The sequence below is a fragment of the Petaurus breviceps genome, unplaced genomic scaffold (assembly GCF_028583685.1).
Source record: "Petaurus breviceps papuanus isolate PSGF00001 unplaced genomic scaffold, PetGlider_PUasm1.0 38, whole genome shotgun sequence".
Classification (NCBI taxonomy): domain Eukaryota; kingdom Metazoa; phylum Chordata; class Mammalia; order Diprotodontia; family Petauridae; genus Petaurus; species Petaurus breviceps.
The window spans coordinates 21,860,900-21,886,429 of record NW_027186304.1 but is presented as its reverse complement, the minus strand read 5'-3'; the positions used below and the strand labels follow the sequence as shown (position 1 = coordinate 21,886,429).

Below are 25,530 nucleotides of genomic sequence, written 5' to 3'. Positions count from 1 at the left end.
CAGGATGGCTGCTAACAGAGATTCTTAGTTTTGTTTTACTAGAAAAGGTAGCTTTTTAAGGGGTCAACAATCTTTTAAAATTATATTTACTAGTTCAGGGAAAAAGTCAGAACCCTGAACTTCAGAGAAAATACAAACAGAAAAAAATACAGAGAAATAAAGACCAACAGACAAGGCTTCTAACAGTCTGAGAAATCAACACAGACCAACAGACAGACCCGACTGTTTGACCAAGGCAATACAAACATAGTTACCAGAGAGAGAAGCATCAACAACTGGGTGTTTCAAAGCCGGGGTCTCATCTGGTCAAATCACAAGAACACTCTTTCAATGAGGGAGCCCCAAAGCACAATGCTAACCTAGGCGTATACATACCCTTTTCAGAGCCAGAGGGCATCACAACCCTTGTGACTCAGTGCCTAATTAGAAATTAACAAAAGGTGCGAAAGTTTTCCTACAAGCAACACCGCCTGCCCCCAAGTAAACTTCCCTTAATGGGCTCCACCAGAGGCCTGTTAATGAAAAGGGAAGATTTTAATTCCATAACATTACACCTTTGAAGGTGAGACTTGGGTTCTTCCTAATTCTCATCAAAGAAAATGGTTCTCCATTCTCATCAAAGTAAAATACAATAAGGAAATCAAGGCTTGTCAACTCCATATTTCTAATGGTTCTTCTAAGAATTAATGAGTTTACTTGTAAATAACTTTGAGCTTTCCATTTGAAAGTACAAAAGACTGGGGTAGAGCACCAGCCCTGGAGCCAGGAGCACCTGAGTTCAAATCCAACCTCAGACACTTAACACAAAAAACTTGCCTTGTGACCTTGGGCAAGTCACTTAACCCCAATTGCCCTCCAAAAATAAAAGAAAGAACAAAAGACTAAGTAGATTCATTTTCCTTCACTATCCTGAGGTCCACTATTTATGCTGTCCACTACATAATATTCACTCTTGGTAAGAAATCCAAAACTCATTTCCAGAACAATCTAAAATTTGGTTATTACAGGGTTTTAGTCTTCAAATCCAAGTGAAATCCCAAGAAGAGTTGCAATTATCACCTTGGGTACCTTTATGAAAATCTCTTTGAGAGTGTGACTTATGTTACCAATGAATGGGACAGATACCTCTCTTGGACCTGTTTGAGGAGAAGCTAGATCTGCGGGATAAGTGTGAGTTGCTGCTAGAGCTCTTTCGTCTGATGGCTGCCTGTTGCTCTGGGAAGTGGACGTGAACCGATTCCACTGATGCTGCAAGATTGATAGATTTCAGTGAATCAGAGGAATCTCTTCTTCCCGTGTTTAGTGAGAGTTCATCATCAGAGTCATCTTTATTGGTCCCAGTGTCAACAGTGTCATCTTCATCCCATAAACCATGACACTGAAAAAAGCACAGGAAACAAGTCATATAGGTAGCATGAATGGTAGTCAATTACACCATCTGATTAAAAAAAATAGCATGAATGAAAACAAACAACATCATTCCCTGGGCTTTGTAATATCAAGTGAAGAAGTTCAACTTGGATTTCTTTTATTTGTATTTTACATAAAAAGCACTTCACAATGCCCCTAAGAATAAGAGAGAACAGGAAAGTAATGCGTAGAGGAATAAACTTAGTTAGATTAATAGAGATAAACAAGATCTAGTTTTAATTTCTTAAAACATGTTTTCTTTCTTTATTTATCAGCTTTTTAAAATTAAATCAACTAAATTTATGAATATGTCCTTTCTTCCTCTCCTACCCAGAAAGCCATCCCTTATAATCAGTTAGAAAGTCAACAAGCAATTTATTAGGTTCTTACTATGTGCCAAGCACTATGCAAAGTTCTGGGGATACAAGGAAAAGGAAAAAAAGTCGCTGCCCTCAAGGAGCTTATATTCTAGCAAAGAAAACAAAATGCAAATACTTAGGTGCAAACAGGCTATATGAAACAGAAACAGAAAGCAATCTGAGAGTGGAGGACATTAGTGTTGGAGGAAGGAGGCTCAGGAAAGGTCTTCTGTAAAAGACAGGATTTAAGCTGAGTCTTGAAGGAAGACAGGGAAACTAAGAGGCAGAAGTGAGTAGGAAGGGCATTTTAAGTAAGGGATAAAGTTAATACAAAGGCATAGAGATGGTAGATGGAATGTTGAACCCAAGGAACTTCAAGTGGGACAGTGTAGTTGGCTCACAGAGTACATGGAGGGGAATAAAATATAAAAAGGTTGGAAAGGCAGTGAGTGATTGGGTATAAAGAACTTTTAATGCCAAACATAATACTTAATATTTGATACTAGAGATAAAAGAGAGCTGTTGGAGCTCACTGAGAAGGGTGGTGGAGCATGGTCAGGCCTACGTTTTTGAAACAAAATCACCTTGGCAACTGAGTGGAGGATGAGGAGAGACTTAAGACAGAGGGATCAGTTGGCAGATTATTGTAATAATTCACATGAGAGGAGATGATGGCCCCAACTGGGTTGGCATCTATGTGATATATATGATGATGTAGGTGATGTATATGAGAGACATGAAAGCTGAAAGACAAGATCTGACAATGGACTTGCTATATGGGGTGAATGAGAGTGAGAAGTTGAGGATGACTGAGGTTCTGAGTATGGATCACTGACATGGACAGGAAGGAGAAGAACTGAGAGAGAGCAATATCATGAAAACCTAAACAGGAGAGAATATATAGGAAGTAAAGCCTAGCATCAGTGTCAAACGCTACAGATAGGTCAAGAAGGATCCAGGCTAAGAAAAGGCCATTTGATTTGCCACGAAGGAGATCATTGGTAACTCTAAAGGGGCAGTTTATAACAAAGAATGGGCAGCTAGGTGGTGCAGGGGATAGAGTACAGGGCCTGGAGTCAGGAAGACTCATCTTCCTGAATTCAAATCTGGCCTGAGACACTTCCTGGATCTGTGATCCTGGGCAAGTCACTAAACCCTGCTTGCCTCAGTTCCTTATCTGTAAAATGAGCTAGAGAAGGAAATGTCAAACACTACAGTATCTTTGCCAAGAAACCCTAAATGGGGTCATGGAAAGTCAGACATGACTGAAAAATGACTGAACAACAAATTATAACAAAAAATTAAGGGAAAAAGCAAAAAAAAAAAAACCCCTAACCAATATATCAACATTCTACTGCTATAAGCATAGTCCCCAACCTTTTCAAAGAAATGAAAAGGGGAAGTTTTTTTTTCTTCATGGCCAAGTTTGGTCATTAAATTCCTTTTTTTGAGGAGAAAACATTTTTATATAGAAGTTGAATTCATCATTCAATTTTATATATTTAAAACATAAATATGCATATTTATGCATATGAATTACATATATACATCACACAACATAATATACACACATATATTTTAAGAGACTTTTGTGCCCCTACATGGGTAAACAGTGTAAATAATACATTTGCTACATATTCATTAATAAATCTCTCCCAAGATAGGAAATAACATGGAAACTGGTTGCACCCAACATTACTGAGGATTTCTGGCCAAGGTCGGCACCTAAAAGGGAAGCAGGATGCCCAGTTCCTTTACATCTATCTACTCCAACAAAGGTCTGAATTTCATACAAGACCAAAAAACACTTGAGTAATTCAATGAAAACTACAGTAAGCAATATCCCCCACCTAAGAAATGCAAAAAAAAAAAAAAGTCAATCAGAAGTTCAGGTTAAGAGAGAACTGTTTCAACAAGGTGGAAACCAATAAAACAAGATTCTGTGTCCAGAAGCCACAAGACCAGAGTGCTCATCTGAGAAAGACCCACACTAACTAGTCAGAAGGCTCTGGAGTATGGACTGTGGAAGTATGATGGAGGGTCAACAGACAGTGACCAGTACAGTACTGACCAGCTGTAATGGTAATTTGAAGACCTTCCCTGCCTCTTAATAAGTCTAAGGGAATTTGAAGACCTTTCCTGCTTCAAAGATATACCCTGTCCCCTAATAGGCTGAATGTAATCACATAGAACCTGTGATGGGAAGAGTTTGCTGAAGGTTGGAGTAGAACCCATAGGAAGCTGGGAGTCAGAGGGGTTAGAGACTGGAGGGAGGAGAGGACACATCCAAGGGAGATGGTGAGGCTTGTGAATAAATGGTGGTTTGTGGGAAGGCTAAAAGATGGTGTGGCTCTCTGTGCTGTTGTGGCTTATGAATTTTGCTACTATGATGGAATCAGTTTACTGGTTTTGGGATTCAGTTTTCTGGTATCCAAATATATGTTTTGCTTCTGTCTTCTCTATGGAAAGTCTGTTATATTTTATGATTAAGCACTATGTGGATATATTTTTAGTGACTGTGGGCTCTGTGAATATTGTGTTGGCACTACACTAGCACATTGTCATATTGAAACAATGCAGACTCAGGGACTCTGAGGTCCCTAACACTCTCTCCTGGGATGAATCAGAGAATCATAAAGATCCAGCACTCTTAACCTCAAAGATCCTGAGAAGCTTAACCCCAGAAGGTGGAAAATAAGCATAAGAATCCAGGGTGAAAACAAACAGAAGAGAACACCCCATCCAAAAGCCCAATAAAGGCAGGACACACCAAGGCATAAAGCCCTAATTCAGAAAGTGAATCTGGACAGATCTACCAGTTTTTTTTTTTTACCAGTAGCAATAATTATTGTAAAGCTATCTTTGTAGGAAATGTAACCAAAGGCTCAAAAGGGAAAGATTAATTTTTACATGTACCACATATATATATATATATACAATAAATGAAGAGATTAAAAATTTAGTAAATGCTTGAGGAAAGAATTGGAATGAGAATAAGCAACCTAGAAGAGAATATAATAAACCTTACCCAAGAAGTGGAAACCCTGAAAAGTAGAAGAGACAAAATAGATATCAGTGTCTCCATGAGACAGTAAGACACATTAAAAGAAAATAAGGGGATTAAAAAATGAAGAAAACATAAATTTATACCCCCCAAAATGACCTTGAAAACATGTCAAGGAGAGAGTTTAAGAATATCCTTGAAAACCATGATTAAAATAAAAAAGCCTGAACACTAGATTTCAAGAAATCATACATGAAAACTGCCCAGATCTACTAGAACCAGAGGGCAAAGTAAAGATAGAAAAGAATCCACCGATTACTTCTTTAAAGGAATTCCAAAAGCAAACTAAGCCCAAATTCAGAACTTTTACATAAAATTCTGCAAGTATCCAGAGAGAAATATTCAAATACAAAGAAATCACAGGACCAGACAAAAACTGGAAACTTTTCTCAAAAATGAGAAGAGATACTGGAACACAGTATTTCAAAAGGCAAAAAAGATAAATTTACGATCAAGAATAACTTAATCTGCAAAACTAAATATAATCCTATAGGGGGGAAAAGAATCACAAATAAGATTTTCAAGTGTTTCCAATGAAAAAAATCTTTGCTGAATAGGAACTTCAAAACTAGAAATTCAAGAATTCAGAGAAACTAAGAAGGGCAAATTTACTTGAACAATTGGAAAGAACTGTAGGATGATGTGGTGCTAATATTCTAATAAGGGAAGAAGAAATAGGCGTCTTAATGTTTTTCATGGGTTTTGTGCAGATTACATGAGAAAAAATCAAAAGTCCTGGAGGTGGATTGGCTTCGTTCTAAGGTTTTGAATAGGGGAAAGAAAAGGGAAATTAAAAGGAGTGACATAGTAAAGAAAGGAAGAAACAGGTGTGGAACTTGCAATTTCTTATAACTAAGGTATGTGAGAAGAATATGCAAACATGAAGGAAGAAAGAGGTGTGGAGAGTAGATATCAAATAAATCTTCTTATCTTAAATGGACAGGAGGGTTGAACATATACAGTTTGTTATAGAAATATATTAAACTCTTCAGAGAAACAAGTGGAAATTGGGGAAAGCAGGGTTAAGAGGTAGAATAATACTGGGGAAGGAAGTCACAAGCAAAGCAATTTCCTGATCCTGAAGAGGGGATTAAAAAAGTGGAGGGAGAAAGGGAAATAATTAGAATCTAAGGGTGGTAATGTTGGTGATTTAGATTCCCTCTTAAACAACTAGGGAATGGTTGAACAAATTGTGGTATATGAATACAACAGAATATTATTACACTATAAGAAATGACAAAAGAATTTCATATGGGTGGAATCTTAGACCTATGATTTCATTAGTATAGGGAATTCTGCTTCTGAAATTTTTAGTCTTAGATAATTTCCTTGGTCATTGAGGAGTGAAACAACTTTCCTAGGATCACACAAGCCAGAATGTATCAGAAGGGACTTGAACCAATGTATTCCTGACTCAAAGGTCCAGTGATTACTATGTTATACTGCCTACTGCCTGCTAGATTAATTTTCCTAGAACACTACTTACATCATATAATTTTCCTGCTAAAGAACCTATGGTGGCTCTCAATTATCTATAGCACCTAATTTAAGCTTTTCTTCTTGTCAATTAAAGTACATTATAATTTGACCACATCCCACCTGTGTTCTACTATTCTCCAACAGAACTCCCTTGTGCCAGACAATGACTTCTCCTTCCTATACCCAATATTCCAAAAACATTTCAAAATAGGAGATAAACACAAATGAATAGAATACAATTAGAACATGCTCAAGTGCAGATCCATACATTTTAGACTGATTCTTGTTTTCATTATCCTTTGCCCATGCTGTTTTCCTGGAATAAGTCCCCTTTCTACTTTGCTTTGCTTATGCAAACCCCACTCATTTTTCATTACTCAGCTTAAGTCCAACCTCTGCCATGAAGCTTTCTTTGATTTCTCCAGCTCACAATGAACCATCCCTCTTCCTGTGAACTTTATTTGCATTTATAAATCTATTTCTCACAACTAAACACTTGCTTACATACTACCTTGTATTCTCTAATTTTATTTAGTTTTGTAGTTATTCTTTTTCTAGAGCCTTGTAAATTTGCCAGGGGCAGACACTATTTCTTTAATGCTTCTCCTATCTCCTCCATCTAGCATTAATGGGAATATGCCCATCCATTAGGAAGGATTTGTTGATTGGTTGCTTGTCGTACCTTTAAAATTGATCGGTGGAAGAAAAGAGCCAGGAGCTGAATAAGATCATAAAGCACATAACCTTCTTTTTTCTCCACACCAATGATGTTTGGTGGATGGTATGGCTTGTCTTTGTAGAATTCCAGATTCTTGTTCCAGGGAAAGAAACCAAACTGGAAGAAATATTTGATGACAATGGCCACCTATGTAGAAATGGTAAAAGTGTAAGTGAAAGGTATATTCTCAAAATTTAATTGGTTTTATGGCATAATAATTACAATGAAAATGATTCTCATATAATTTTGGTTGTAGTAGTTAACAGAATGGTGCAAGATAAAAACATTAGCATTTTTAATATTCATTTAAGGGTAGTGTAGCATAGAATCTATCAGGCTAGACTTGGCTTCGGGAAGACCTAGATTCAAGTTTGGTCTCTTACATAGAACAGCTTTGTGACTGAGTAATTCAGCTAAGCTCTAAGTACCTCAAGTTTCTTAAGATTGTGAGTTATAAAGGGATTGTTAATGTGAATCAGTACAAAGTTTTCATGCTAGGAGCTCTCTAAACTCGATGAAGTCATAAGTCTCTCCCTCTTAGCCCCAAATAAATTTTGTAGCAAGAGTAACGTTTTATTCAAACAAATGGTTCCCTAATGAATGACCATAGTATGTTGGCCCCATAATCATACTATGCCTGCCACTTCTTTCAATTATTCATTTTAACTCTGTATTTTATTTCTTCTTTCCCTTTCTTTTCTCTTCCTTCCTTCTTTCCTTCCTTTCTCTCTTTCTTTTCTTCCTTCCTTCATTTCTTTCTCTCTTTCTCCATCAGATCCATTTATACAGCTTGAACTAGCACTGCCACAATGCCATAATGATTTAAATGTTCCATAACAGTAATTATCTAGTTTTGAGATGCTAGTCATATTTATTTTTGTAGTTTTATTATATCTCCTATTTCAGATCATTTACTATCATTTGTGTGCAGTTTCAGGGTTTTATATTTCACTAAAGCTCCACTTTTGCTATGTTCTCCTCCCTCAAGCTACCTTTAGCAATGCAAAAATGGATGAAACTAAACCAAATTGATTTTTCTGCTTTGCCTGTCCAGTTATAAAAGATCTAGAAAAAGAGAAAGCTGAAACTGATTTAAAATCAGCTTTAGGGACATGCTGCTAATAGAGCTTATCCATCTTGCTTGTGGATTACTAAGAGTTCACTCCTTTATGATAGGCCTGGGTATTTCAGGTGTGCGGAACCTGTGGCCTCAAGGGCCTCTAGGACTTCAGGTGTGACCCTTTGACTGAATCCAAACTTCACAAAGCCTCAAGGCTGCAGGTTTCCTACCCCTGGAACTCCCCTTGTGACTCAAATCTCAAATATATGGGACAGCTTATTACCTTCAATTGAACAATGTTAAGAAACCTGTTTTAACTTTGATGTTGAATTATTGAAAAAAAAAACAAACAAACATTTTCTCAAGTATTAATTCTGATTAATTCAGCAAATATTGATCAAGCAGCTGCTATGTGCAAGGTATGATGCTAGATCCTGGGGTCATAAAGATGAAATTGAATGATACAGTCTGTACGCTCAAGGAGCTTAGAGTTCAGTAGAAGAAGTATTTACAGAAATAACTGTAATAAATCTGGAATTGAATTAAAGGCCTAGAACATGCCAACACTTGTGACCCATTTGGAGAGGCAGAGATAACTGCTAGTTGACTACAGAGGTGATCATGGAAGTCTTCAAAGAGGAGGTGTTGGAGGGATCCCCATACATTTAAATGCTGGTAGAATTCTTTCAAGCATGAGGGGATCACATATGTAAAGCTCTAGTCCAATCTTGGGCATGAAAACTGTCATTTAAGTAGCAAATAAAGACCATTAATGTACTTCAAACCTTTTGGTTTCAAGTCCCCCCTCTTTTCTTATTTATTCCTATGCCCACCATAAAAATTAGTATTGCTCCATCTATCCAGAACCTAAAGTAGTCAGGAAGGACCCAGTGAAAATCACACAAAAAGATGAAAGGAAATTGTAAACATCATAACGTCTTTCCTTTCATTTTCACTTAGCTTTCATGGGAATCTGAGACTTTTAATATATGATAAATTATATCAGGACTGAAAGATTTGGTCTATCTGGTTTGCCAAAGCATACCTCTTTGCTTTATGTATAATGGATGGAACTGTGTTTAGGGCTCCCCTTTATATAGGTCTAAGATATGAAGTCATCTGTCCCTGATTTGTAGCTACCAAATGCCAAATCTGGAACCTGAACTTAGATTTTTTTTCTCTCCAAGTGCATTTGCATGTCCATCATGCTGACAAAAAAATGAACTGATTTCCAGTATGGGTATTTTCACTATAGTGAAATGTGAATATTAGAGTTTCTGGTCACAGAATAGATGAATTAGAGAACTAATTGAATCTGTGTTTCCTGAAATTTAGGTTTGAAAGAAATTTTAATCTTCAGGTAACAAGTTTAATTTCAAATTGATTAGTTCTGCAGGTGAAACTACCTTTTTTTGGTACTGAGGCAGGAAAAGATGGATGGATTGTGTAGCATAAACAGCCTCAGCTTGATATCCTTAGGTACTCCTTTGGATCAGTCTAGAACAGTGGTTTTCAAACTTCTTGGTTTCAAGACCCCTTAGAAATTACTGAGGACCCTCCAAAGAGTTTTTGTTTATGTGGGTTATATATTTTGATATTTATCATATTGGAAATGAAAACAGAATGATTATGAAAACAGATTTGGCTTTGTCAATCCCCTGAAAGCATCTTGATGACCCTCAGGGGTTCTTGGACCCTTTGAGAACCACTTGTCTAAAGACTGTTGGAAAAGGTGTTTCAAGTTGCTACCTATGGGGCACTGATTTCATCTATCTATCCATCTTTTTTTTTTTTTTTAAGCAATAGGGGTTAAGTAACTTGCTCAAGGTTACACGGCCAGTTATTTCTGGGTGTGGTGCTGAGTATCTGAGCCCGGATCTGATCCAGGTCATCCCGACACTGGAGCCGGTGCTCTTACTCGCTGAGCCACCTGGCCGCCCCTAAGCAATCAGGGTTAAGTAACTTGCTCAAGGTTACACGGCCAGGTGTTTCTGGGTGGGTGCTAAGTGTCTGAGCCCGGGATTCGATCTCCAGATCTTCTCAACACTGGAGCCGGTGCTCTTACTCGCTGTGCTACCTGGCCGCCCCCTCTATCTATCCATCTATCTATGTATTTTTTTTTAGTCAGAGACTAGTCAGCTCACTATGCCTATTGCAGGGCCAGGATGAAGCACTAAGTTAGGGTCTCCAGGAAGAATCCTATTACTTCAAATTTTTAACTGGAAATTAGCAAAGTATAGTAGAAAGAACACTGGATTAGGAATCATGAATTTATAGATGTAGTACCAGCTTTGATACTTACGAATTATGAAATCTCGGTCAAATCACTTAACTTTCCTAGGTCAAAGTTTTCTCAACTATAAAATTAGAAAATTGGAACAGATGATGTCTAAAGTCCTTTCCAGCCCTCATGATCTATGAATGTCTATGGATGTTTGGAATTTTGTTTTTTTACTTAGTTTTATCATAACACATCTGTTCTGTATCCTGAAGAACATCTGCACACATATTTGTTTTATACACAACTTTTCAGGAACTTACTAACACATAAAACAAAACTGAGTTGTAAGTAATATATGGGTATCACATTCCGATTTTACATACCTCTGTATAGACAATAGCTGTCATCCAGAAACGCCTACTGGGCCTAGGAACCGAGAGCATGGCCCAGAGGAAGATAAGGATAGGAAGCACAAGGGTAATCATGGAAGCAGAGATCATGTGATTGAGGATAATCACAAAATAACACACCATTTCTGAGCGGGCCACTAGAGTGTTGTAGAGAGCATAAAACAGGAGCAAGAATCGAGGCTGGTCAACATAAAATTTTTCTGACTCTTCTAGTTCCTCATCATGAAACATCCTGTAAAAGAAATAGCCCCCAGAATTGTAAGGAAAAATTTAATTTTTATTTTAAAATGTTTATGTTCTCTCAGATGTTTCCAATTTGTGCTAGGCAGTTAGTAATAAATCCTCTTGGAATTCAATATTTCAACAAATCTGTTAAAGGAGAAAGGTTAAGATAATGAATTCACAAAAGATTCAATTTCATCCTGTTTGTTTATTCTGAACTAATTCCTGTTTTTCTTGTTTTCTTTCCCTCTCTTCCTTTCTTCCCAAGGTCAGCTCATCTACCACCTTCCTCAACGTGCTTTCCTCATTCCCTATGTTTTTGGTTATGTTCCGCCCTATTACTTCTAATTTGCTTTGCTCCTATTGTCTCCTTACTTGTTTGTATCCCCCCAACCGCCATAGAATATAAATTTCTTGAAGGAAAAGGATTGCATTACTTTTTTATTGGTCTCCCTAATCCAGTGTGTGGGTGATAACAGGCACTGATTAAATGTTTGTTGATTGAGATCCAGCTGAAAGGATGCATTTGTCAGTGTCTTATTGGACTAAGAGGAAATCTTAAGAGTCAAGAAGACTAGGCAGGGGTGGGGAACCTGTGTCCTCAAGGCTGCATGTGACCCTCTAGATCCTCAAGTATGGTCCTTCCAAACTTCACAATTATTTAAAGGGTCACATATGCGGCCTCAAGGCTGCAGGTTCCTCACCCCTCGAGGCTTGTCTCTGACATATACTGTCTGACAAGTCAATTATTGCCCTAAGGCACAAACTGCAGAACAGTTTCTGACTCACATTGGTAGAAGGAGTTTCCTCATTAGGAAATAAATGAAATAAAATTATTAAAGAAATGAAATCTTATATTCGGGGGGGGGGAGTAGAGCCTATCTATCCCTATAGTTGTGAGAACATGATTTAGAATAATTAGAATTAGAATGAATCAGAATAATTTCTAAGGCTGCAGTAGGAAAAATTCAGGAACTTTAAGAGTCATATTTTTTCTACCTATCTCACATTCAACATGGCTAAGAAAAATTATCTGATATCAGCATAAACATCAAGTTTTCCCAAAATACTTTTCTTCAAGATGATACAACAAAAATTCTGAGGAGAATTTTATCCTTTATCTTATAACAATGCTTGCAATATTTTTAGGCACAGACTTCCAAAGCCTCTCATTGGAGCGAGTGGAATTCTAAGGTTGTCTCTATATAATAGAATGCATTCAGATAAAAAGTAAACAAAACAAAAAAAACTCCCCTCCAAGCCTCCCCCCTCAAAGTCCCCCTGAAACTCAGTTGATCATCTAGGTGTTTTGTCCAAATGACAGAAGATAGACTGATTTGTTCACTTTTCTTTTGGATATCAGGCCTTGAATAGAAACCATTTCAGGCTCAATCCAAAAATCACCTTTTGAGTACTAGTCCAAGATCATGTCATATTACAATGGTCTTCTAACAAAGTTTTTTAAGTCCTATGAGGTAACTTGCTCAAAATAAAGTGGGACTAAGACAGAAATTAATTACTTTTATTACTGCATATTTCTTGAATAACTGTTGCATGCATGGCCAGGACAAACTGGATACTTTTCAAGTAAAAATACTCTGGAAGGCAAAATCCTAGCGCTGACATTTCCTGTTCTCTATTCAGAGAAGCAGGCCTTGAGAAAGTGTTTCTATATCTAGTTGTTAGGATTTCCCCTGTGGTGGTGGTGAGGAAGGGAAGCCAAGTTAGAGAGCGAACTTGTTGGAAAGTCTCAAAAATGGTGTTTTACATATTTTCTGAGTTCTTACTTGTTTAAAAGAAGCTCACTGGCTGTTAGCTCGTGTGTCAAAGGGAGTGGGATGCTTAGCTCCGACTTATCTGTCCGGCTGTCATCTGGACTCACTACCATATGGTTCTTGTCATCAGAGTCATCATGGGAGCCGAAGGAGAGGCGTTCAAAGCTCACTGCTTTGCTGTAGGAAGGCGGGGCCTCTACATCACCATCCACGGTGTCCATTGTACCCACGGTATCCATAGTGGAATACTGTGGCAACTCAGCGTCTGAGGTGAGGTCCACCTCCACCGAGTCCTCATCATACTCAGCATCTTCTTCATCTTTTAGCTCAGGCAGGGGGCCCACTACTTCTTCTTCTTGCTCCGCTTCTACTTCTTCAATAGTTTCAGTTGTCCCCTGGCGAGAATATAGCAGGGTACACTGGGTAGGCTCACTGTTAGGAAGAAGAGAGGTGCAAAAAACACTTCGGATTAACATGATGATTGCTCATAAAGTGCTACTGATTTGAAGAAAAGATGCTAAAACACCCGTTAAAAATGGCAATATGCATTACCCTATTACCTTTAATCCTTCAATATCCTGGTAAGCCCTGTATGGTAGAAAATGCACACAGCAGTACTGTCTCCCAAATGTAAGAGTTAGTGAGCAAATGTAGTTCATGCAAAATGAGCATCATTTTGTTAATGAAGCATGTGAAGTATCCTACAATACACAGAATTTTTGACTTCCGGATCAAGGCATAATATTGACCCACTTATTTATTTAAAAATACACAGCTTACAGAAAGCAGAGACCTTGCCAGTCCTAATTAGAAGATTTTGACTGAATAATACTGACATGTGTCTTGTATAATGATCCTATATTGATCAATATAGAAATTAAAATGAAGGCGTACTATAATCAAGACTAAAATAAATGATGGGGAATGCACTTTTCTTACCTTTAGACTACTCCAAAATTCCTCGACTTCTTTATTCTAGTTCTCAGTTTTGTGTGTGTGTGTGACTTAATATCTATCACTTCATATATTTTATATAACATTATGTTACATTTATGACATAATAGATTTGATATAATATATATATATGTAATATACATATATAATACATATCTTTACCTGGATTTGATGTCTATTTTTATACTTCTGTCAGTCCATAGACTTACAGAATTACCAGAGTGGGAAAAGGACTTCAGGGTTGTGAATTTCCATTTCAACAGAATCTCTCCCAAGCAGTCAATTGTTTGAAGATCTCTAGTGATAGGAAATGCTTTATCACCTAAGAAAGCCCATTCTATTTTCGGACAGTTCTATGTAGTGGGAAGACTTTTCGAGTTGAATTTTGGCCTGGCTTTTCTGTCATTTCCACCCATTTCTCCTTGTCTTGTCCTTAGGGTTCACATGCAATAATCCCAATCTCTTTTCTCCATGAAGGTCTTTTAAGTACTTGAAGCTAGCTAGCCTGTATTCACTGTTTTCTCTTGTATAACCTGATTTTGTTCCCACATCATATTGGTTGTTCTTTCCCATACACACTCTACCTTGCTAATTTCTTTCCTAAAACATGGTACTGATTCTCCAATTTGGTTTCTGCACTTCGTAAAACTGCATTTCCTTATGACTTTCCATTTGCTGTTCAGGTTGACTCTCTTCTCTACCCTTTCCTTTATTAACACCTATACCATGGGTGGGAAACCTATGGCCTTGAGGCCACATGTGGCCCTCTAGGTTGTCAAGTGTAGCTCTTTGATTAAATCCAAACTTCACAGAACAAATCCCCTTAATAAAAGGATTTGTTCTATATAACTTAGACTCAGTCAAAAGGCTGCAAACAGGAATTTGAAGTCCACATGTGGCCTCAAGGCTGCAGGTTCTCTATTCCTGACCTGTACCATTCATTTCCTTCCTTATTTCCTTGTCTTATTCACCCTATTTCAGATGTTTGCTCCAGGATTCCTTTTCTGTTTCTCTTTTCTACTTCTCTCCTCTTCTAGTTCCCATCTCGACTTCAGATTTCTTTTTGTTCATGTTTTCATATTCTGCCAAAGGAGCTGGAGACACAGAGAGTGGATAGAGTGCTGGGTCTGGACTCAGGAAGACCTGAATTCAATCTGGCCTCAGACACTTACTACCTATGTGACCCTAGACAAGTCACTCAACCTCTGTCTGCCTCAATTTCTTCCTCTGTAAAATGGAGATAATAAAAGTACCTGCCTCCCAGAGTCATTGTGATGATAGAGTCAGATATTTGGAAAGTGTTTTACAAACCTGGAAGTACTACATAAATGATAGCTATTATTATTTTCTTTTGTCTTTTTCTTGAGCTTTCCTTCCAGGCCCAAGGCAGGCTAGTAATGAATATATTAATATTCATATACTAAAACACATATAAGTTATTATATAGAAATAAATGGTATACTTTTTTAGTGTCCCTCTTCTTCCTCTATTCTTTCAAAGAAGGGAGAGAAAATGTCCTGGGAATTTGAGTTTTGATGAATGCTAAAGTGAAAATGCATCTGGTAGTCTAACTTGTATACTTATAGCCTGGGCCTATCATAGGACCTTCCAAGGTCACCCTGGCCTATCTCTTAAATTGAAAAATGATAAAGACTTGGGTGAGACCAGGAGATCCACTCAGGATTTCAATATCCTCCTGGGTTCTGGTCCTGGTCTCTGACATATGAGAAGTCTCTAGGTTTTTGTTGTAGTCATTTTTCAGTTGTGTCCATCCAACTCTCCATGACCCCATTTAGGGTTTTCTTTTGAGAGATACTAGAGTGGTTTGTCATTTTCTTCTCCAGCTCATTTTACAGATGAGGAACCGAGGCAAACAGGGTTGAATGACTTATCCAGGGTCACAAAGGTATCAAAAGTATCTGAGGCTGGATTTGAACTCATGAAGATGAGTCTTCCAAGCCCCAAGCCTAGGGCTATATCCACTGTACCACCCAGATGCCCCAATGTATCTAGGAGGACATGCCAATTGGAATCTCTAATAGACTTACCTCAAGCTACACTAGAATTCCTAAGGGGGATTAGAAATGGATCCATTCTTCAAGGGAAGTTCAGATCACAGGAGTTAGTCCAGGACCTGATCAAACTTTTGGTGGCCTTGTTGTAAGCAACTACATTCCTAATGTGGATTTGTGTTATGAGGAGGCAAGGAATACCTAAAGATCCCATGTCAGAATGGCAATGTAGATGATGGATTGATCTTTACTCTGTATAGGCTGAAGTTTGATTATCAAATACCTGGCAAGTGCCAACATGTTATGGAATGATTCCTATACTATAAAACTCATTTGTGAGGAAAAAAAGAAAAACCCCAAATCAAGGACCTGACAATACCATGCTTAATAAAGCCATTTTTCTTTTTGTTTTGGGTCATTTTAAAATTTAGGTATTTAGATTCCATCTCATACTTCTAGTTTCGACTGAATTTTGGAAGGGAATCAATTTCTTTAACTTGCATGAAAAAGACAGCAAATTTAAATTACTTTATAGCATGATTAGGGGAGAAAACTGCAAAACTGGATCACCAAATTAGTTTGCACCAAGTACTCTGCTTCAAGCACATGCGAAACTGAAGTCAACTAATCTATTCTCAGGTTACAACATTCTATTTTTAAAACAAGGATAAAACACATTTTGACTTTTATATTACTAAAGCATATGAATATAGACAGGTTTATTCCTGGCCCATTAAAACTTGACCAAATATGGCAACTTTCCAGAATATATCTTAATGACTATCTAACTTTGAATGAGCAAATCACAAAAATGTTTATCCCTTTTCCTGATGCTTTCTCCCTTCCTACTGTAGCCTAAACAAGCCTCTAAATCAATGATTCTTCTTTCATAGTTAACCTTTCTTAAGAGGAAGGAAAAGTTGAATTAGTCACAAATAAATGACAATCTTTAAAATACGGATTTGAAAGAAATTCATTCCAGACAAAATCAAAGAAATGATTCTTTTCACAAATCTTGAGAACTACTGTTAGCCCCAGAAAAGATGTTGCCTATGTTTTTGTTAAATGTGCAATTTAAAACAAAACAAAACAACAACCACACATGAGAGCAAAGACCTAAATAAGGGAAGGTGAGGAGGAGGAGGGTTGTAAAATGACTGAAGGAAGCATGCACAAGTTAAGCACCTTGATGCTAAACTGCCACTGTCAGCTGATGAAGAGGACATATCCATGCTGTACATTTTACGAAGCCTAGGTCGGGCCCGCTCACTTGTTTTAGGAATAGTTTCTCGTCCATCTAAATCATCAAGGGTGGACTGCCTTGAGAACAGCAAGGTTGCTTCAGTGTAGCAGCTAGCAGCGCAAACAGTTACAAAGACACAGTGTTAAACACCAACGATAAATGAATGTACACATGGATCAATTAATGAATGTACTTGCCATGCAGCAAAACACATCACCACCACCACAATGATGACAATAACAACAAAGGTTCTGAGAGAAGATAAGGACCTGTTTGGAGCGACAGGAAGTAAATGGTTCCTGGGCTACTTTTATTATTATTTTTTAAACATTGCACTAAATAAGTTAAATTAGTAAATGGATGAGTTGAATAAATTCATTACACTTGGGAAATGAATTAGAGAATGTTGTTGAATTAGTAAATGAATGAATTCATTATTCCTGGGACAAGCTATGTTTCTGGAACAAGAAAATGAAATGATTTAAGTCATACACATATATTAGAAATTGCATAAGTTTTACTTTAGACAGATTTTTTTTTAAAGCTAAACAAGTTTGTCTCTAACTAAGCCATTGAAAATGCTGTAACATTCAGTTACTTAAGCAATATTACATGCTTACTCATTTGAGAATTTATATATTAGAATCTGGTGGCATTTTAAAATTTGTGGCTTCTAACAGGTATTCTTTATCAAGAGAAATATTTACAGATGATCAGCAACAAAATGGATTTTCAAACTATTGTCAGTTTGATGTGATATACTGTGTTGTCACAGATGCTACCCTGATAAAGTCTGTAAATCAGAAAACAGTACAATTCAAAAAGTATTCTCGAGAGATAGAAATGCAGCAGCACCAGGAACCATTTTAAAAAAAATCTTTGCCTTTTGCTCATTTATTTTTCCCTCTGATTACTTGTTGCATCCTTTCCAGAGGTTTATAATACATATCATTACCAGAAGAATCAATTTGTTAAAACCCTTATCTCCTTTCATGAATGGAAAAATGATAGGGAGGGCAGTTCAAATCCAGGAAGGGGTTGCTACTGAATTGACAGGAAGCAAATACGAGTTATGAGAAAGACATTATTTCAATGAAGACGTGTTAAAAGAAAGGAACGGGGAAGCAAGGAATATAACAAACATGGTGATTTTATTTCACAAGCTCCTAGGCTGCTTACACCTCATTTTCATCTAGTTTCTAGAATGTTAAAGGACTCAACTGACAAGATTTTTAACTTGTAAATAAAGGCCTAGCATTGTTGCAAAGAGGGGTTTCTGAATGGTGATGGCCTTAATATTTGTAATCCTTGTGTAATATTCACCATGGTCCTACTGTATAACAGGTACAGTAGCATTTGTAACTCAAAAGAGTTTTAAACTGAGATCTATTATTAGAAGCATCCTGAGTGCTCACATGAACAGTTATGCTTCATTCATAGAAATAATTTCCCAAATTACTCAAACTATATTGTACTATACATAGCATAATTCCACTTGGGCCATCATCATGCATCTTACAAATCTGGAATATGGGTGAGAACTGAACTCAGGCTTAGTTCCCAACTCAGAAATAATGATGGAGGAAAAAATCAGCCTAAAAGTTTGCCATAAAAAGTAGAACTCCGTCATATCGTGAAATAATTGAAAGAATTATCAAACTCATGTAAATAAAGACACCTTTCAACACATAAACTAGGGTCATTGTGGCTTTAGCATGGGATAAGAAAGGGAGCAATATGGGATAACTATAAGCTTCACTGAATATAAATTGTTAGCTCCAACCCAAAATTCAAATTCTTTGTGAAATTAAGTTTAGTTTTACATTGAGAATACTGAAAGGGCTCGTGCTCAGCAAGCCTATGAATAGCTTGGAGAATCAATGTTCCAGAAAGTGACCTAACAAGTGTCTCTAATATTTCAAGTTGAAGAAAAGAATGTCATTTTCCCCATGAATGCTATTGATGTAATAAAGTAAAATCCTGCAAAAGTGGCTATAAAATCATTACCAAGAAATACTTTTACTTCTTTTGATTTTGGTTTATTTTTTTCCAATGAAATTAATTGTGTACTCCAAAGTTTCTAAGTTGATATAGTGTAGCGTCCAACTCTCTGTAACCCCATCTGGGGTTTTCTTGGCAAAGATAGTGGAGTTGTTTGCAATTTCCTTCTCCAATCCATTTTATAGACAAAGAACAGAAGCAAACATGCTTAACTGACTTGTCCAGGGTTACACAGCTTGTAAGTGTCAGAGGCTAGATTTGAACTCACGAAGATGAGTCTTCCTGACTTCAGGCCTACCACTCTGTCCACTGAGTCACTGAACTTCCCAGTTGAGTATATAGGGCTGTATTAAAAAGTTAGGAGATGTGGGTTCAGAATTGAGCTCTGCTACTTACCATATGTGTGAATTTGGGTAAATCACTTAATTTATTTGACCCTCACTCTTCTTATTTCTAATATGGGGATAATATTGGCATTTATTACCTTATATGGTTATTATGTAGTTTGTAAAAGATAAAGTGTTATACAAATGTGAGCTCACATCCTTAGTTTAGAATGAAGTCACTTATGTCCAAACAAATTACTGAACTTTTTAACTTTTCTCAAATATCACATACCCCAATAATAAAACTCATAGATACTATTCAAGTGGGGGTAGGGAGGAGAAGTATTAGTGACAAAAAATGAGAAATGAGATGGAACTTTGGGAAATCCAGAATAAAAATCTTTATGAATACACCATGGTCAAACTGGATTTACATATGGGACCTTAGTGCTATCTTTGTTAATGATAATCCAAGATAGTTTTCCACAAAGAATTCTCAATTGTCCCAAGATAAGTATCTTCTAGGGAAATTATTGTGTTTCAGACTCTGAGGTTCTCTTGGAAGCAAACTAATAGGAACATGCCTCTACTATGAACAGTGGAGTTCCTGTGTTGATGAAGCCACTAGCCAATATGTCTGCATGTACAATCTCTCCTGGCATGACCTCCACAACAGGTCATTGCTTATACTGAATTTTAATTGGTTTCAAAAGTCATGAAAAGATCAGAAAGTTACATCAAGTAGGTAATAAGAGAACTTATTAAATTCTTTTCTTTTTTCAAACTTACTGAACTCCAGCACACTTACTGTATATTTTATAGAACTCTTTTCTTTGTTTTCATTTTGAAATTCTTTACTAAAAGAGTAATCATTGATTTAAAATATTATCCCCTAATCTGCAACATTTGACATATCTAGAAATTTGTTTAGCTACTAGATCAGAATAAAAAAAACCAACTAAATAACTTAAGTGTTTGCTTTATTTCAAATGTTTAAGCTAAATTCTTGATTTCTTATATATTAGATAAGAAAAAGCTTACTATTAGCCAGTCTCTAACAACAAAAATAATTTTGACATTTATATAGAATTTTAAAGTTTTCAAGGTTCTTTATGGTACATTATTTCATTTTATCCTGGAATATTCTTGAAAGGTAAGTAATGTAGATATTATTATACACATTTTACAGATGAGAAATATTCAGAGAATTCAGAACTGTCCCACAACCACACAGCTGGTAAGTGCCAAAGATTGGAACACAGGCTCTACTCTTTCTACTATACCATGTTGCTTCCCTGAGAGCAGTTTTCTGAAGTCTGAGGACCCCTTTGTAGAATAATGTTTTAAGTATATAAAATAAAGTACATTAGATACCAAAGGAAACCAATTATACTGAAATACAGTTACTAAAATAAAAAAAAGTTAAAAGCAATTACATTAAGAACCTCTGTTTTAGGCAGAATTTCTTTTTGATCTTTATTCCATCAGCAGCAAATTAGAAAAAGTGTTGGATATGCAATTAGTAGAGCTGGGTTGATGTTGCTTCCTAATTTTATTACCCTGGGCTATTCACTTTAATTCTCTGAGTTTTAATTTCTTTATCTGTAAAAATGAGAATGCATATACTACTTACCTCACAGGATTGCTGTGAGGAAAGATCTTTATAGAATGTTATAAAAGCATAATCCATCATCATTGTCATCATCATAATTTTTAGATGTTTTATTTTGTGCTATCCTGTCTACTCATTCTCTTGCCTAATATATGTTTTTATAGAATATTGCCTTGATACACAAGGCTATAGGGCAGGTCTGCAGAAAAAAGAAAACACTACTTAAAATATAAATGACATTTATACAAATATATCTCCATCAAAAACACATGATAAATTAAAAGTAAATCTGTAAGCACTAGCTAACAAACAAGTTCATTACAAGCACATATATGGAAGGGAAAAAACATCTTGATACATGGGGGAGAAGGATCAATTTGTTTTGTTTTTAATTAATTAATTTTTAGTTTTCAACATTCATTTCCACAAGATTTTGAGATACAATATTTTCTTCCCACCTTTCCCCTAGGCTTTCCCCTAGCCCCCACCCTGAAATAGCAAGCCTACTAAATACCCCTTCCCCCAATCTATTCTCTCTTATATCCTCCCCCATCATTCCCCTAACTTTCTAGTAGGGCAAGATGGGATTCTATACCCTAGTACCTGTATATCTTATTTCCCAGTTGCATGTAAGAAACAAATTTTCAAAAATTTGTTTTTAAAACTTTGAGTTCCAGATTTTTTCCTTTCTTCCCTTCTCACCCACCCCCACTTGGAAGATAAGCAATTCAATATAGGTTGTACATGTGTAGTTACCCAAATCATTTCCATAGTAGTTATGTTGTGAAAGACTAACTATATTTCCCTCCCTCCTATTCTGCTCCCCGCTTATTCTATTTTCTCCTTTGACCCTATCCTTTTTCAAAAATTTTTGCTTCTAAATACCCTCTCCCCCAATCTGCCCTCTCTTCTATCATCCTCCCTCTTATCCCCTGCCCTGCTATTTTCCTGTGGGGTAAGATAGCCAATTGAGTGCATATGCTATTCCCTCCGTAAGTCAAATTCAATAAGAATCAGTTTGTCCCATTCCCTTTCACCTTCCTGCTCTTCCCCTCCACTGTAACAGTTTTCTCTTGCCTCTTTTATATGAGATAATATACCCTAATCTGTCTCTCCCTTTCTCCTTCTCCCAATAAATTCCTCTCTCACCTCTTAATTTTATTTTTTAGATATCATCCCTTCATATTCAACTCATCCTGTGCCCTCTATGTATACATGAACATACATATGCCCACACTCACATACATATTTATATATACATACACCCTCCTATACATATACGTATGTATATATATATATACATATACATATATATTCCCCTCAACTATCCTCATACTGCGAAAAGTTTTATCAGTTACAATTATCGTTTTTCCATGTAGGAATGTAAATAGTTCAACTTTAATAAGTAACTTATGATTTCTTTTTCCTGTTTACCTTCTCACGCTTCTCATATTTGAAAGTCAAATTTTCTGTTCAGCTCTGTTTTTTTTTAAAATCAAGAATGCTTGAAAATCCTCTATTTATTGAATGACCATATTTTCCCCAGTAGCATTATACTCTATTTTGCTGGGTAGGTTATTCTTGGTTTTAGTCCTAACTCTTTTGAAATCCAGAATATCATATTCCAAGTCCTTTGATCCCTTAAGGTAGAAGCTGCTAGGTCTTGTGTTATACTGATTGTGTTTCCATAATACTCAAATTGTTTCTTCCTGACTGCTTGCAGTATTTTCTCCTTGACCTGGGAACTCTGGAATTTGGCTATCATATTCCTAGGAGTTTTCTTTTTGGAATCTTTTAAAGGGGAGATCAGTGGATTCTTTCAATTTCTATTTTGCCCCTTGGTTCTGGGATAACAGGGCAATTTTGCTTGAAAATTTCTTGAAAGATGGTGTCTAGGCTTTTTTTTTCAGGGCTTTCAGGTAGTCCAATAATTTTTAAATTATCTCCTCTGCATCTATTTTCCAGGTCAGTGGTTTTTCCAATGATATATTTCACATTACCTTCTATTTTTTCATTTGTTTGGATCTGTTTTATAGTATCTTGAATTTTATAGTATCTTAGCTTCCAATTGCTCCAATCTAATTTTGAAAGAGTTATTCTCTTCAGTGAGTTTTTAAAATTCTTTTTCCATCTGGCAAATTCAGCTTTTTAAGGCATTCTTCTCTTCATTGGCTTTTTTGGGCTTCTTTTGCCATTTGAGTTAGTGTATTTTTTTAAGGTGTTATTTTCTTCATTGTATTTTTGGGTCTTCTTTAGCAGTCTGTTGTCTCACTTTTCATGATTTTCTTGCATCATTCTCATTTCTCTTCCAAAATTTTTATTCCACTTCTCTTACTTGATTTTCAAAATCCTTCTTGAGCTTCTCCATGGCTTGTAACCAATTCATATTTTTCTTGGAGGCTTTTGATGCAGGAGTTCTTACTCTGCTGTCTTCTCCCACTCCATTCCTTGATCCTTTTTGTCCCCCAAAAAAGATTCTATGGTCTTTTCGTGGTCCCTTGGGTTACTCATATTGCCAGCCAATTATTTGACTTTTGAGCACTTTGCCATGGTAGAGCTCTGCTTCCAGAATGGAGAGAGCTATGGCCCAAATCACTGGGGTTTTCACAGCTGCCAGAACTATTAGGAGGGCACCCTCTCTACAGCCACCACAAGCTCTGGCTCACTGGCCACACACCCCAGGACCCCCACCCAAGACCTAAGATCTAAGATCCAGATCTAAGCAGGTTAAAGCAAGAGCTATTTCCTTCTGAATGGTTGCTCTGTTCCCCTATAATCTGCAGGCCAGGAGCTCTAGAAGCAGCCATGTGGTGGTGGCGTCTACACAGCCATAGCACTTCTGGTTGTTTCTTGCCCCGGGGCCAGGGGTTGGACTATGCTCTTCAGTCCTCTCCCCTCCCCCACACCGCTTCCAACAGAGTTCCACACTGACCTTTTACTTTTTCTTGGAGTTTATGGGTTCAGAAATCTGGAAACCACCACAGCTACTGATGATCCACTCTCCTGAAGTTTGCTCAGGCCACCGCTGGTCAGGACCACCCTGGAGCTAAAACCACATGGCTCCCATGAGCCTGTGCTTGGCTCCCAGCTTGGTGTGATAGACCCTTTCTACCAGCCTTCCAGGCTTCCTTCAGTGGGAGATTTGTTTCTCTCTGTCACTTTGTGGGTTATGTAGCTCTAATATTTGTTTAGAGTCATTTTTTATATGTATTAGAAGTGATTCGAGCAGGAGCCCATGCCAAATTTGCACTTCTGCTCTGCCATCTTGGCTCCACTCCCCCTCAAACCAAAAAGGGATCAATTTGAAAATAAATTTGTTGTTAGCTAGTCAACAGATGAGAGTGGCTTTTTGAATTTGAAGTGTTGGAAGAATGACAATGCTATCTTCAGTCATAGTCATCTTCCTGGCATGCCTGGAAGGTCAGCACATCTTTCCATGCCTGCTTCCTCCTGAAATTTGTGGTGAGGTAGTATACAGGTAGTAGTGCTTCTTATATCTTCTAATTATCACTTATTCCAAGATGCATTTAGTGACAATATCCCGGGTTGTTAACCCACAAGCCATATCATTTTCCCACAAACCCTCTCTTTCTCAAGGACAACCCCCTGTAATTAAAAGGCAATCATCAACAAAGAACATCTGAAATACAAAGGAGATTGTATGCAATTAAAAAAATTGCCAAACCAAACATTGGTATCCTGATTTAGGGAGATGGTCCTAATGAGTAAAAACTGTAGAATCCAGCTAGGGTGATTATGACATTTTTAAAAAGATTTTTTTTCTTTCTCTAAGCCTGTCAAGAAAAGCTGCAAAAAGATCATAAAATAAAGTTGATGGTATGATGTGCTGAAACACAAAATACTAACATGCTTACTAGTTTTATATTTATATCTACATCTATGTCTATCTATTTGTCTGCCTGTCTGTCTATCATCTATCTACACATATGTGTAACTAATATATACTGTTCCATTTTCACCCTCCTAGCCAGCCTTTTTCATATTTTAATTATAAAAATGATTTCTAAAAATGCTTTATGGACAGTGTATTTGTGTTGAAATAAAGGGAGATGAAAAGAGACTGTTTTATTAGGAAATTTTTACTTTTTGTTATTACTTTCTATCAGAAAATATTTTAATGTGGTAGCATAAAACATCCCAACTCATAACTTTAGTAAATATATAACTACATTGATAAGTCACTGTTAAAGATTTTTGTCCTACATTTTTTAAAGAGCAGAAGAAAAATGAGATGAACTGTGAATTTTTTTTCAAAGTAGTTACACCTTATTTCCAAATTTGGGGACACAGGGAAAACAACACAATAAACCCTGCTAAATCATCATTCTATTCTATTGACTGCAAAGGGATTTTTAAACCATATATCAGCACCAGACAAAAACAACAACAACATTATTAAATTATTATTATAGCAGAATAGATTAAATTATTATTTAAATAGAATAGATATAACCATACAAGTTTCAATTAGCAATGTAGAAATGACAATAAAATAACAATAATAATGATGTAATTAAAGCAATTATATAGCACTTTAAAGTTTGTTAAGTGCTTTATGTATAGCTTCTCATTTGATTTTCCTAGCAATCACTACACTAAGCATTTCTTGTTTTAGGCTGTTCAAAACACAATTTCACATCAAA

The 25,530-nt window shown here is 36.6% G+C and overlaps 1 protein-coding gene across 3 annotated transcripts in view; it reads right to left on the bottom strand.

Moving 5' to 3' along the window:
• Window positions 1-25,530, bottom strand: part of PIEZO2 (piezo type mechanosensitive ion channel component 2) — a 557,384-nt gene that overhangs the window by 40,385 nt on the left and 491,469 nt on the right. For 2 of the 3 annotated variants that reach the window (XM_069099626.1, XM_069099625.1), the window contains 5 exons: window positions 16,870-17,037; window positions 12,731-13,150; window positions 10,695-10,953; window positions 6,995-7,177; window positions 1,126-1,378 (listed from right to left, as the gene is read on the bottom strand). In XM_069099626.1, coding sequence (XP_068955727.1) covers window positions 1,126-1,378; window positions 6,995-7,177; window positions 10,695-10,953; window positions 12,731-13,150; window positions 16,870-17,037 — 1,283 coding nt within the window. The remainder of the gene's footprint in view (window positions 1-1,125; window positions 1,379-6,994; window positions 7,178-10,694; window positions 10,954-12,730; window positions 13,151-16,869; window positions 17,038-25,530) is intronic. The other variant, XM_069099627.1, reaches the window with a different exon arrangement.